The sequence below is a fragment of the Ruditapes philippinarum genome, unplaced genomic scaffold (assembly GCF_026571515.1).
Source record: "Ruditapes philippinarum isolate M1 unplaced genomic scaffold, ASM2657151v2 ctg1381_1_1_1_1, whole genome shotgun sequence".
Lineage (NCBI taxonomy): Eukaryota > Metazoa > Mollusca > Bivalvia > Venerida > Veneridae > Ruditapes > Ruditapes philippinarum.
Window position 1 is genome coordinate 595203 of NW_026853170.1, and position 14103 is coordinate 609305.

At 34.3% G+C, this 14103-nt stretch overlaps 2 protein-coding genes across 2 annotated transcripts; both read right to left on the reverse strand.

Moving 5' to 3' along the window:
* Positions 1 to 2467: 2467 nt before the first annotated feature.
* On the reverse strand, positions 2468 to 5154 carry LOC132735982 (uncharacterized). The gene is made up of 3 exons (XM_060723026.1): positions 5000 to 5154; positions 3909 to 4428; positions 2468 to 3159 (listed from the first exon to the last, which is right to left on the reverse strand). The coding sequence occupies exons 2-3, from the start codon at positions 4402 to 4404 to the stop codon at positions 2783 to 2785; spliced, it is 873 nt and encodes a 290-aa protein (XP_060579009.1). The 5' UTR covers positions 4405 to 4428; positions 5000 to 5154; the 3' UTR covers positions 2468 to 2782.
* A 4075-nt stretch (positions 5155 to 9229) lies between these two features.
* Positions 9230 to 13426, reverse strand: LOC132735983 (uncharacterized). The gene is made up of 2 exons (XM_060723027.1): positions 13267 to 13426; positions 9230 to 10345 (listed from the first exon to the last, which is right to left on the reverse strand). Exon 2 carries the CDS (start codon positions 10343 to 10345, stop codon positions 9434 to 9436), a length of 912 nt encoding a protein of 303 aa, XP_060579010.1. The 5' UTR covers positions 13267 to 13426; the 3' UTR covers positions 9230 to 9433.
* Positions 13427 to 14103: the final 677 nt, after the last annotated feature.

Genomic DNA, 14103 nt, shown 5'->3' on the forward strand with positions numbered 1-14103 from the left:
ATTGAAGGTCAAATATCAAACAATCAATTATTAGACAGTATGTCGTGTCCGCTCTGTAAGACCTACACTAATTGAAAGATTTTCTTCAAACTTGGCTCAAATGTTCACCTCAACAAGAGGATATGCAGAACCCATGTTGCCCATGTGTCAGCTCAAGGTCAAGGTCACAATTGAAGGTCAAATATCAAACAATCAAATATTAGACAGTATGTTGTGTCCACTCTGTAAGTGCTACACTAATTGAAAGATTTTCTTCAATCTTGGCTCAAATGTTAACCTCAACAAGGGGGTGTGCAGAAACCATGTTGCCCATGTGTCAGCTCAAGGTCAAGGTCACAATTGAAGGTCAAAAATCAAACAATCAAATATTAGACAGTATGTCGTGTCCACTCTGTAAGTCTTACACTAATTGAAAGATTTTCTTCAATCTTGGCTCAAATGTTCACCTCAACAAGGTAATGTGCAGAACTCATGTCACCCTTTTGGTGGCTTAAGGTCAAGGTCACACTTGAAGGCCAAAATTGACTAAGAAAATATTCTTAAATTTTAACATGTATTTGAATATTTCTGAAACTAGAAAAGGTATTCGCTTGAAACTTAAAGTATATATAAATTGTCACAATTAAGATATGCTGGTCAAGTTTCATTACTCTGTATTGCAATTTAACAAAGTTATGCCCCTTTTTAAGTCTTCAAATTTACATACAATCAAATATTAGACAATATGTTGTGTTCGCTCTATAAATCCTATACTAAAGGAAGAATTTTCTTGAATCTTTTCTCAAATGTTCACCTCAACAAGGTTATGTGCAGAATCCATGTTACCTTTGTGCCGCCTAAAGGTCAAGGCCACACTTGAAGGTCAACTATTGACTTAGAAAATGTTCTTAAATTTTAACAAGTACTTGAATATTTCTGAAACTAGTACAGGTGTTTGCTTGAAACTTTAAAGATATATGAGGTGTCACAAATAAGATATGCAGGTCAAATTTTATAAATCTGTATTGCATTTTGACAAAGTTATGCCCTTTTTTACTCTTTAAATTTACATACAATCAGTGCTAGACAATATGTCGTGTCCTCTCTATAAATTCTATACTAATGGAAGGATTTTCTTCAAACTTTACTCAAATGTTCCCCTAAACTGAGCAATGTGCAGAACCCATCTTACCCTTGTGCCAGCTTAAGGTCAAGGCCACACTTGAAGGTCAAAAATTGACTTAAAAAATGTTTAGTACATTGGGAAAATGAAAGGTTATTTGTAACTGTTTCGAACATGATTTGACAATATATATTTATACTATTACCTCATTTACCTGTACAATTAGTCTTTTTTTCACCAGAGATAATTTCTTTTTATGTATTTGTGCCACTAAAGTTATTCCCCACCTTTCCAAGTCGTCTTCTGTCAAGGACCTTGGTGGGGGTATGAATCGCATTCAGCGATAGTTCTAGTTTTCAAAGCAAAACTTTATATACAAAAAAGATAGAAATATAGTTAAGTTCATGTTTGCATCGGACTACATGATAAAGTTGTGAGAAAGAGGCAAAAAACATCATGCACTAGTGGCATCTCGTGAGACAATAAGGATAGAAACAAATACTACAGTACCACGTTAATTTGAAGTACCTCTAACAAAATCCAAAGATGAAACGTTTGTCTTTTTAAGTAAGATATATTTTCTAAACATGATGAGGAAAATATGTACAGGTATTTTGATAAAATGATGATTGATAAAGATGTGCTACACCTTTTACAATATACCATGCACATTGAAGGACACTAAGTTAGTTCAAACTTACAATTTGAGGGGTATCTGTAGCCAAGAGGTTGAGGTCCTTGACTTTAAATCACTTGCCCCTCACCTGTATGCATTCGAATCCCAGCAGGGACCTAGGATTCTTTTATGTGAGGAAGCTATGGAACATCAGTGGTTCTACTTGGGTGTGAAATAATTTACGGAAGGGCACCGGAGTACTTCCTCCAGCAGAAAAGCTGGAAAGTTGCCATATGACCTTAATTTTTATTACGGGAAATAGCAGGTAGTTAAAATGAATGGTTTCCGATTTCTATCCGCCTGGCATAGTGATAGGAGTTGGGAGGTACATGGTATGCATGCAGAAGGTGTCTTATAAGTCAGAAGTGGCTGGCCCTTTCAGTAGGGGTGACACTGTAATAAACAAGACCTTTACCTTTTACGGGCATGCATCTGATGCCTATAAATGGTTAAGGTTGTCGACTTCCAACCCTTGCCCGGCCTCACCACTGTATGTTTGAATCCTGCCAGTGACTTGACTGTTTCACCAGCTATCTTACAGGATGTTGATGGATTTACTCCTCTAACAAAAAATACCGTACTTAAAGCCAACCATAAAAAATCAATCTTTGAAAAAAAACATTGTTTAAGTTGAGTTTTAAGTTAATACTGTTAGAGAAAATAAAACAGTCACAATTCTTATAATTATGATACTTGTATATTTTTAATGTATATATTTTTTGGTAACTATACCACAGCTTTATTCTAGCTATACCTACAAATATTGTGTTTGAACTACTAAACTGTGAGTGAAAGGTCCATTTTTTATTAACAAATGGTTGAATGTGCATAATTTGGGAGTTGTGTTTTTACTTTCCCTGCACGTTTTATATAGGGTGTCCAATAAATCATGTTGCTATCTGTAACAAGCTCACTACTCACAACTTTAACTGCTCTTTGAGGTTTAGCCTGACATACACTAGTTAATTAAATGCACTTAGAAAATGATAAATTTCATTCGGAGTTTAGCCACTAATTGCTTTTTCTGCTTCTTTATCTTTCACACTGTTGAATACATTGCCCATGATATAAAACCTCAATGGCTTGTCTACCCACTCTTCTGCATAATTTATATTAATCCTTTTACATTTCACTATTTCATCATCATTTACAGTTTCACCTTTCTCCAACCATATTAAGTCAGAAGTACACATATCAACTTTATTCACCAGATCTTTCTTTATTCCCAGGGCCTGGCACAATTTAGAAGGACCATTACACAAGCCGACTCCATCCTTCTTCAATAATGAGCCAGCCTTTTTACCCTTTGTTCGTAGTTTATCCATCAGTTCTAGATTTTCAATAGGCTGTAAAGCTCGTAACAGTACAGCTGCACCATCACCTAAAATAAATTACATCTCAATAAAACTCTTTATATGTATCAATACACATAAAATACTTTTAATTAATGTCTATTATTTGGTCTCCTCTTTAATCACAAGGTAGATTTTGATCAAACTTCATGATCTTTTGGAGGCCCTCTACTAACTTAAGTATCATAAAGACATAAATTGCATTCATATTACTATCTTATGCAAAATAGGTCCATGAAAGCTAAAAAATAAGAGTTAAAAAATCTTTAGACAAGTGCTAGAATATTTGGTTAGTGGCATTGTCCAGTGATTGTTCAAAGATGCTGTTATATACTTGTCCAATGTAATTCAGTATAGTTCTCAACAATGTGTAATGAAATATTATTGGATAACCTCATAATATCAAAACTGTAAAAATTTCTCTTAGGCAAACTCTTGTTGTAGCTCAAAGGTCAGCCTTTTTTGATCTCCTGACAGAGATTTGTATCAAAATTTAAAATCTCTGGTCAAAACAAATTTTCGCAAATTCTGAAAATATTTAACCTGGGCCAAAATATACAGGGCTTATTGACAAGACTTCTTAAAGTTAATTTGAAAAACCCTTTCTTTAAGTTCAGAGTGTTTCGAAAACCAGTACATAATTCAGAAATATTAAATATGGGCAACTTCAGGTTTGTATAAGGACTATAATAACATACAGCTAAACTCAACCAAAGAAACTGTTAAGTAGATGATAGATATCACATAATAAAAATGTATGGTACAAAACTTAACTTACCATTAGCTGATATATTCATACAGCAATACATGCCATAGATATTGTACACATAGGCTGTTCCTGGTTTCATGAACATAGCTGTATTCCTTTCTGTCTTGCCCTTGTAAGAGTGAGCTCCCTTATCTATAGGTCCCAGATAAGCTTCTGTTTCTACAATTTTACCAGCTAACCGCTTCCCTTCATAGTTTATAACTATTATTTTACCCAGGAGTGATTTTGCAAGATCTTCACATGAAACGTTGTAAAAATTGAAACCCAGTCTGTCTTCAGACTTTACTGAAGATGTGGCACTCAAAACATTTTCATTCTCATGTTCTTTTCCACTCTTCGTACTACATGAAGCACTTTTCCGGAGCTTTTTCTGGGCAACTTTGTTTTGTTCTTCAAAATATTTGCTTTTTACTGCTGGTTTAGAAACATTGCTTACTTTAGATGGACTACCACAATCCTCTTCTCTCTCTGTTTTTCTCTTTCTTTGCTTGTTAGAAGCCTTCATTGTTTAAATTGTTCAAGAGTAAACCTGCAAATATATGAAATGTAAATTATTTATATATTTATACTTATTATGAAATACATACATGTATATATCACCTCAAAATATGAAACAATTATATCCTCTATATGAAGGCTATCAATCATTTAGTGGAATATGCAAATTAATGTGTATTATGTATATACAATAATTTTTTATATAGATCTAATGTGTTGGATTAATGAACTTTAAGTAACTCAAATTTCATGAAATTGAATAATGTATACTGTAGAATAACAGACGTAGTCCAGATAAGCTTTAAAAATAATTTTAAAATCATGAAATCCATCACTAAAAGTCTTTGAAAAAACATCATTGAACTGGAAAACGGCCATCGCTATGAATATTTATTGATGTAAGTATTGCTGTTTAACCGATCATATATGGTTTTATGACCACGATTTACTCGAACATTTGCACATGAAAATCAAGAATTTGGTACTAAAACAAACGTCCTATTATTAGGGGTGGGCGACCCCCTAGTTACTGGACTGAAAAGCGTGATTACCATAGGAAATTGGCAATTCTGGTAGATCTTATCTTAAATAAATGAACCAACCTTATTTGAATTTAATAGAATGTTATTCATTAAAGACGTCACGGATCCTAAAATATTGAGATCGATGCAATCCTGATGATTTCGGGTCCGGATGATTTCCCAATAGTTGTCCTATTTGGTTGAACATCACTAAATGTAATTTTCTCATCTTAGGTTCAAATTATGGCGACGTACACATACATTATGATTTTGAAATTTTCCCCTCATTGTTATAACCATTGTCATGAGACATATAAAACTGAAAATGTCACCTCTATGCCACCGGACATATCGTATAAAGTATATGTTTATATAGGCTTTTAAATATTCATTTCTCTCTGTTGTAAATTTACAAATATGAAAACCACTTGCATTCTATTTTAAATTCCTAGATCTATACAGTATGTGTTTTCCAAAAAGTAGAAAAAATGAACTACATAGACAATTAATATTTATGCCCCGCTGTAACCTTGAAATTATGTGAAAGTACATATGTTGGGGACCATTTAAACTTTTGTAGTGGGCCACCTAATTAATTACTTAAGGACCATTCATGTGAAGTTTGGTGAAGATCTAGCACATGGTTAAGACGCTTTAAGAAATGTTGATAACCAAGCACAACCGACCATGCTTTCACAAAACTGTCAACTGGAAAGAAAACACGCAGCTAGCTAAAAGTTTACTGCTTCCAATGCCATTTAATTCAGCTGCCCTCCTATCCAATCTGACTATATAAAGTTAAAAATGCAGATATTCTTAAGTTTAGATTACAGCATTATTTAGGAGCTGATTTTAATGACATTGTCCTATATCCAAAATGTTGCCAAGAAGAACAGGGTCAAATTAAGGTTATAATAAATCATCCAAGCTCAAACTCGATCAGATCTCGGATATTGGATAGGTCAGACACCAACGCAGAATGTGAATGATCTCACATAAAGGTTTTAAAACCTCGATGACAAACAGCAAGCAGAAAAGATGGGAGCGCTTTATATGTGAATCAAGCCAATATGCTGGCTGCTTTAATTGCCAATGATGTCCTTCACGTAAAAGTTAAATTGGGATTTACATTAAACTGCTACAGTTGGACTTCCAAGGTGTCTGTCCTATGACCTGCTCTTCAAATCAGAATTTTCCTGATACCAAGCTTGTTTAAAACATAAATATATCAAGATATATGAGGACAGCGACTTTTTCAGTCTCAATACACAAATTAAACAGCAAAACCAAACATGGCTTGCACAAGGCAAGAGTACGTGTCATTGTCAAAGGAAACGCCCATTGTCTCATATTATGGTGAAGTTATTTCAGAATCCCTTAATGAGTAAATTTGTAGGCCATGTATATAACATTTTTGTCAAAGTTTGACCGCGACCATAGAGAACCACAATGGTGAACATTTGTTCCAAGAACTTTTAATGAGACTCGGTTAATGTACACAACGAAACATCTCATGGTGATGAACAAGAGTTATGTAAGAAACTTAACATATCTTTTTGCAGAAAGTAATTATTTTAAGTAAATTCTATAATAAAAGTAGACCTTACATTTATCTTTTCTTTTTCTTTTATATTTATACAAATGGTATCTGAAGGGTCTAAACCATGTACATGTATGATGATCGATCTTGAGAAAGGGCAATCAGCTGTGATGGTTAAGCAAATTATGAGAACAAAATTAGAAGACCTATTAATGTGAATTTCTTCACAAGATTTAATTAAATCAAACACTGCTTAAAAGTGAGTTGCCACAATACCAAATTATTCTTAACCTCTGCAGCTTTCACCGGTGTGATACAATTTCATCCGGAGACTTTAGCTTGGTACGCGACTTGTTTTTCGCCGACATAAAAGCTACAATATAATGCATATTGTTTAGACGAGGTTTCTTAACATAGTATACTTAAAGATATACTATGCTGATGTTTGGGTAAAGTTTTTGTTGCAGAAATTTTTTGAAAACTAGTCAATTCTTCCTTGCATAAGTGAATGTAAAAATTATGTTTGGGAAGCTGCATTCCTTATTACTTGTCAAACAATATTTGTTTGTAAAACATGTAAATTATGCCCCCTATCGGCAGATAAATAGTCATGTTACTAAGTTAACTGACTTGGACATATTGACAAACTAGAAATGTGTAGTTGTCCATAGGACACGAGTGCCCCAACACTCCACTGTTTTGTCAATCTTATGACTTTAGGTCAAATATGTTTTAGGCTACAAGTGCAACAAGTTGAAAACCAAAAGTCAAGGGCAAGAACTTTACAAATACTGAATAAATCCACAAGCAAACCACAATGTGCATAGCTGACCAACATTCTTGTAAACTTTCAGACCTACAGGTCAAATATTTTTGAGTTATGCATGAACAAGTTGAAAATTAAAAATTTATACTAAGTCAATGGCAATAACTCTTAACAAACTGGAAAAAATCCACATGCACAACAACAGCTGCATAGCTTCACAGTGATGTTGGAACATTATTATTCCTGTAAAGTTGGTTGATTCTAACTCAAGCAGTGCACTCAAGGAACAAATAACACAACATAATGGAACGGTTTTCACTAAGTCGAGGGCAATAAATCTGACAAAATAGAAGTAAAATAAATAGAATAAAACCACAAGCGAAACCCCAGGTGCACAACTACACAAGCTGAGCAACATGCCTGTAAGGTTTCATGACTCTAGGTCAAATACTTTTTGAGATATGTGCGACACAAGTTGAAAATTGCAAATGTTACTAAGTCAAGGGCAATTACTCTAAAAATACTAAATATATCCACACGAAAATACCCAGGTGCACAACTACACATGCTGATCAACATTTCTATAAATGTTCATAACTCCAGGTCAAATACTTTTTGAGCTACATGCGAAACAAAAAGAGAACGGACGGACAAGGGTAAATCTAAATGTCCCCCCTCCCCCACAAAGTGGTGGCACAAAAAGTTAATTGGGGTTATCTACTGGTCAGGACTAGTCGCTAGGTCATTGTGATGGTGAGTGACCATAGGTTGTGTGCAGCAATTTTATGACAAAGTTGTTACAAATCTCACAAAAAAAATATGCATAACTTTTATGTCTCATGTAGGCCTCCTTAATGACAGCCACTTTGCTTTTGGTATACACATTTCAAGGTCTAATGAAATGTAACATTTTTAGTTTAATAAAAAGTATCAACCAAGGCAACTATAGTTGTTGGAGTTATTGGTCAGAAACCGTTTTTACATACAAGGTCAATGTGACCCTTAACTCAATAGGGGACATCTACTGGCCAAGACCAATGGACCTATGCAGTTTGGGTTGTCATGTTATTGATCAGATACAAGGTCAAAATGACCTTGACCCCAAAATCAATAGGGTTTTTCTCCTGGCCCAAGACCAATGCACAAAATCAATAGGGGTCATCTTCTTGCAAAGACCACTGCACCTACGAAATATGAGGGCCAACACTTGAACAGTCAATGGGTTGTCAAGTTTTATATAGATCAGAAACCATTTTTACCTACAAGGTCAATTGACCTTGACCCCAAAATCAATAGGGGTTTTCTCCACAGTTTGAAGGCCAAGGGCCCATGAATTGATTTTGATCAGTAACATCGTTTTTACCTACAAGGTCAATATGAATTGACCTTGACCCCAAAATCAAGAGGTAATTGACAGGCCATGACCAATGCACCTGTGAAGTCTGAAGGTCAAAGTCCCACGAGTTGAGTTATTAATAGGAAACCATTGACTGAATAATCTTGACCTAAAGACCCCCAAAATAGTAGGGGTCATCTTCTGGTCATGATCAATCCCCATACAAGTTATGGTTCCTAGGCTTAAGTGTTCTTAACTTGTTGATCGGAAACCATTTGGTCTACAGACAGATCGACAGAAATGCAAAGCAATATACCCCCACTTTTGAAGATGGGCATAATTAATTTGGTCTTTCCAGTTTTTTGTAACGACACTATGTAATCACACTGCGAATACCTGTAGTGTGTAAAGTTTAAAACATATCTTCCTTGTGTGTATTCAAAGGTGTTTATTTTTCATCACAAAAGAAACTGTTGAGTATAAATTATCAGTTTCTTCAAATATCAAATTTAAGCATAATATATCTTTAAATAACGCAATAATTCCAATATTTAAGCCGTTTCTATTTGGTAAATACAAGAAAGGCGTTCTTAAATCTTATTTTCTGTAATTAGCAATTGATTCAAACATAATTCTTTATCAACAATGTTCTAATGCATGACAAAATGGTTTTTATTTGTTAAACAAATTTTAATATTCTTATCAAACAAACTGCATATAAAGGACAAATTATAAAAATCTGACACATTATACAATGATCCCCGCTCATAAATGTCCTTTACTCCAGCTTTAAGTGCAATGTTCAACTTCACACATCAAAATGTTACAAAAGATCTTTCTATATTAATTATTTGAATTCTAGATATCTATTTTTTATGACTTTCCTACACGCCATTTTACGTAGAATTCCTTGAATTTATCAAATCCAGACAAGACACCAGCACCAGCTACACCCCTAAGAATGTTGGCACCTGCTCCTTTCATCAAAGACATGAAACCCTCGTTCTTGACAATTTGGACTGTGCAATCAATGGACCCCTTGTATTTAACAGCTTCACCAGATGTCATCATCATTCTTCTCCTGATTGTATCAATGGGGTAAGACACCAAACCAGAACTGATGGTAACAATGTATCCAAGAGCGAAGGATGCAGCAAAGCTTCCTCCTTCACCAATGATAATTGGCTTCAGAGTGTCATAGAAACCGAAGTAGCAACCTCTGTACACAACAATACCAACACAGGAGATGACAAAACCTCTGTACAGTCCGACAATTCCATCAGATTGGATGGTCTTCTTGTACACATCAACCATACCATTGAATTGACGTTCTCCACCACCTTTCTTGCTTGCCTTGGCATCATTGGCTAAACGTGTTCTGCAGTAATCTAGTGAGTACACAAAGCACAAGGACATGGCTCCAGCAACACCACCAGACATAACATTCTTGCCAAATTTAATTGCTTGACTTTCATTCTTTGATGATTTAAACATAGCCTTAATCTGGTCCTTGAAAGCAAAGTTAAGGGCTTGGGTTGGAAAATACCGAATGACATTTGCCATGTTTCCTCTCCAGAAAGGAAGGACTCCTTCATTCCTGAAGGTCCTCATTGTACAGTCAATGACACCACTGTATGGTTTGTCTAATCGACCAGCTTTAATCATTTCATCTTGATTCTGTACAAGAAGCTTCACTCGTTCAATTGGTGCAGCAGCTGTTTTAGAAATAGCAGCAGCAGCGCCACTAAGGGCAAAATTTTCTAAGAAACCAATTTTGTCAGTCATCTGAAAATAGATAAAAATAAACATTTTATTAACATTATAATAATATATGTGCGTTATCATGGCATCTATGTCTTATGTGAATGTACTAATGGTCAACACACAATTTCATACTTGGATGGAAAACTTAGTAGTAGTACATTAGGTTTTGGCGTAATTTGTTTTAATATCCATTGGTGAATTTTTATGATGATTGGCAACTAGACGGAACTTGACTCAAATGATCTTCAGGGTCAAATGTTTGCACTTTGTTTGATCCCCTGAGCATTTCTAATATCCATCAATTCAAATGATACCGAGTAGACACAGGAAGATTTGAATTTGTTTTCTTGTACCAAGTATTTGTAAATTTATGTTCCCAGTGGCCAAACATAAAACCCGCTAAATATGTGCAAGGACTTGAGGCATGGTTTCTTACTGTAGTTTATTTAACTTGGACATAAATCATTGAATTGGAAAATGCGACTTCATGTATATGCACAATTACACTTGGTACTGATTTAGTCTAGATGAATAACTCTGTCAAAAATCATTGATTCAACCTGAAATCCTGTGTAATATGGGCAAGTACCAACCACGCTGTAAATGATTCGTTCAAATTACATTGGTAGTGGTAAGAGAAGCAGTCCCAATAAAAAATAACTAAAGGGCAATAACAGTAGTCAGGACAAGTTTTGTGACAGATGACAGAGACATGATCCTGTATCTTGCTACTACTCTGTAGCAGGTGCCATAAAAACCTTGCAATTTTTGGGAATTTTCATGATAAATTAGGTTATTAACAGTTTTGAAGTCTATTTTTAGCTTCTGTGACCGTCTTATGTATCAGACTAGAACCATTTATATAAACGTTGTGGGAGGCCAACTTGAGGATCATTGCAGTGAAGTTCGGTCAAAATGGAGTATCGAGGGTTAGAAATTTAATATAAAATTACCACGTACACAGATAATATATACAATATATTTAGCTCCAAGCCATGTACCCCATGTAAAGATCATAATAGGAATAGGCAGGTAATATGGTAATTTACACTAATACACCTTAGTGTTTGAAATTATTTTTTGTCCAATAGGATTGAAGTATTTCAAATGAATCGTAACTCATAACTTTGATAAATTGGCAAACTATTAATCAGTCTAGTAAATCGACTGTTTATAAAAATAATTTAAACCACTAAGCCGGTTAAAGTTTAATTGTATGTATTTACAAATTTAAACTGGTCCCGTGGCTGAGCCGCTCCTGACCAATTTAATTTTGTAAACACGTACTAATTAACTTTAACATGTACTTAACAGACTCGTGAAAATGCCCAGTCGGGCTTTTGACATAAAAATTCATATTTCTAGAAAAATAATAAAGATATTTATTTTTAACTTTGTTTGTTTATTGAGCATAATACACGACATAAACAGAAAGAAATAATTGGTTACTGTAACTTTTGTGAGAATTATTTCCCCTTTTTCATGTTTATATGTCACATAATTTTTGAAGTCCTTAAAAGAAGTTTCCTTTGAAAACTGAATGAAATGTATGCTGACAGGTGTTGGCACAATGAATTGGATCATAAAGAAGTTATTTAACCTATTTTGTTTTATACTTTGTATTTTATAAACATGAAAAGGAGAAATAATTCTCACAACAGTGACAGTTACCAAATATTTTTCTTTCTGTTTATGTCATATATTATGCTCAATAAACAAAGTTTAAAAGAAATATCTTTAATATTTTTCTAGAAGTATGATTTTCTATGTCATAAGCCGATCTGGCATTTTCACCAGCCAGCTTAACACTTAGTAGTGCACTTGACTTGAAGAGGCTATGTTGACTTGAAGAGGCTATGTCACAGCCACCTTGTGCATTTTTTTCATTGAAATCCCTCCAATAAAAATAAATTGTGGAATGAGATCTGATTATAAATTGTACTGATGAATGAATTTTAAAACAATTTGAATTGGCAAACTTCCTGTCTTCTGGTATCCTGGTTTGGTAAGGGTTTAGGTTTTTTAAACGAGCATATGTATCTTTGCTCAGTTTCTCATTCCTATGCACAATTAAACTTATTTTTATCTTCATTAAATTTACCCTACAGTACATATTTCATTTTCTGTAGATGCGAACATTAACCTTCAAACTTATTAACTTTCCTCAAATCAAAGGTAAAAATACCTAAAAACATGAAATTTGAAAATGTACATAAATCAACTTCAGCACTTGAAATTAAAAGATGCAGAACTTGAGAAGATAGAAATACACTCAAAAATAAAATTGAAAAATCTATTTGATTAAAAGATTGCTAAAGTAAAATCTTTAAATTCATGTCAGTTTTCACTGTCATAATCATTCAGTAAAAATCCAAGTGAAAGAAAAGAAAATTTCATTCATGATCTTTCATTTAAGTGGAGTCCCTTTAACAAAGTATAAGCAAGAAATCCTTTGCATGGGTTTGACCTTTAAAAATCTAAGAAACTAAGAAACTAAGATTAATTGGCGTACCAACAATACAATTAACACGCGGATTTGATAAATCATTTGATGGTTATCATAACCTTTCATACATTGATAACTGAATAAATCTATCAGCACAAAGGAAGCAAACTTAGTTGGTAAATTTCCCCCCACCCACTTACGACAAAACATCCGTAAAAAGGATACGATACGATAATGCTTACCAGGGCTTTCAAAGGCAAGTTTGCGAAATATTATACTATACAACTATCGTTCCAGCAAAATCAAATTGATCTTTCATTTCTTATTAAATATCTTCATAAAATATTTTTTATTTCATTGAAACTTCAAATTTGTCATTTTTGACCCTGAAGTCCACTGCACTTCAAAAGCTGATTTTTTGACTGATGAGCTATTTTTTTCACTATGAAAATGGGTGAACAGTATGTAAATAATTTCATGTATCAATAAAAATTACCTTTGCTTTTGTCAAGCTGCTGAAGCAGTCGATTGATGGAAAATTCGGCTAACGTTGCTGAAGCCTAAAACCGAGGACACCGGTATTTTCAGAAAGAGGTCGTTACCTATGACCACGTGATAATCGTTCAGTATCTGCGCATGTCATGATAATCACGTCGAGGAGTATTAAAGAGGCAGCCAGTGGGAAGTAAACACAGGTATTTTGGCAGCTACCCATATGATGCATATACATAATGGTCTCATTGGCCTCCCGTGCATCAAAACAGTAAACATCACAAAAATTGACATGATTTAGTATTATTCACTAAGTTACTGAATTAAAAATTTACAGATAACCTTTAGGCATACAATAATGATTATGGAATCCAGAGGTAAAACTTTAAGATGGGTCAAAATTTTTCTAGATAACAGGTTGTAGTCTGTTGAGCTAAATGGCAACATCTCAAACCAATCCCAGTATATGCAGGCGTGTCCCAAGGTTCTAGGACCCCTCCTGTTTCTCGCCTATATAAATGACATCCTACAAAACATAAATTCCCAGGTCCGTTTGTTGGAGAAGTTATTAATAATTGCTTGCATTAAAAATTTTGCTGAATCTCCCAAACAACCAGTCCCCCCCAAAAATGAAAATGGTTGAAAGGGGGGGGGGAAAATAGTTTTAACCCCGCCAAGGAAGTTACCTGCCAAAAAAGGGGAAAAATTTTCCCCCCAAACACAATATACTCCCTTCATGGAGTCCAATTAGAATGGGGTTTTTCAGGTTTTCGCAAAATCCTGGCTTGGGGTTTTAAAAAGAAAACATAAATAGGATGCTCACATAAACAGTACACCCAAG

Excerpts from the sequence above, each read along its gene's own strand:
- LOC132735982 (XM_060723026.1), bottom strand. The coding sequence starts at position 4,404 with ATGAAGGCTTCTAACAAGCAAAGAAAGAGAAAAACAGAGAGAGAAGAG. Across the intron at positions 3,160-3,908 it reads TATGAATATATCAGCTAATG|GTGATGGTGCAGCTGTACTG; the intron begins GTAAGTTAAGTT and ends AATTTATTTTAG.
- LOC132735983 (XM_060723027.1), bottom strand. The coding sequence starts at position 10,345 with ATGACTGACAAAATTGGTTTCTTAGAAAATTTTGCCCTTAGTGGCGCT.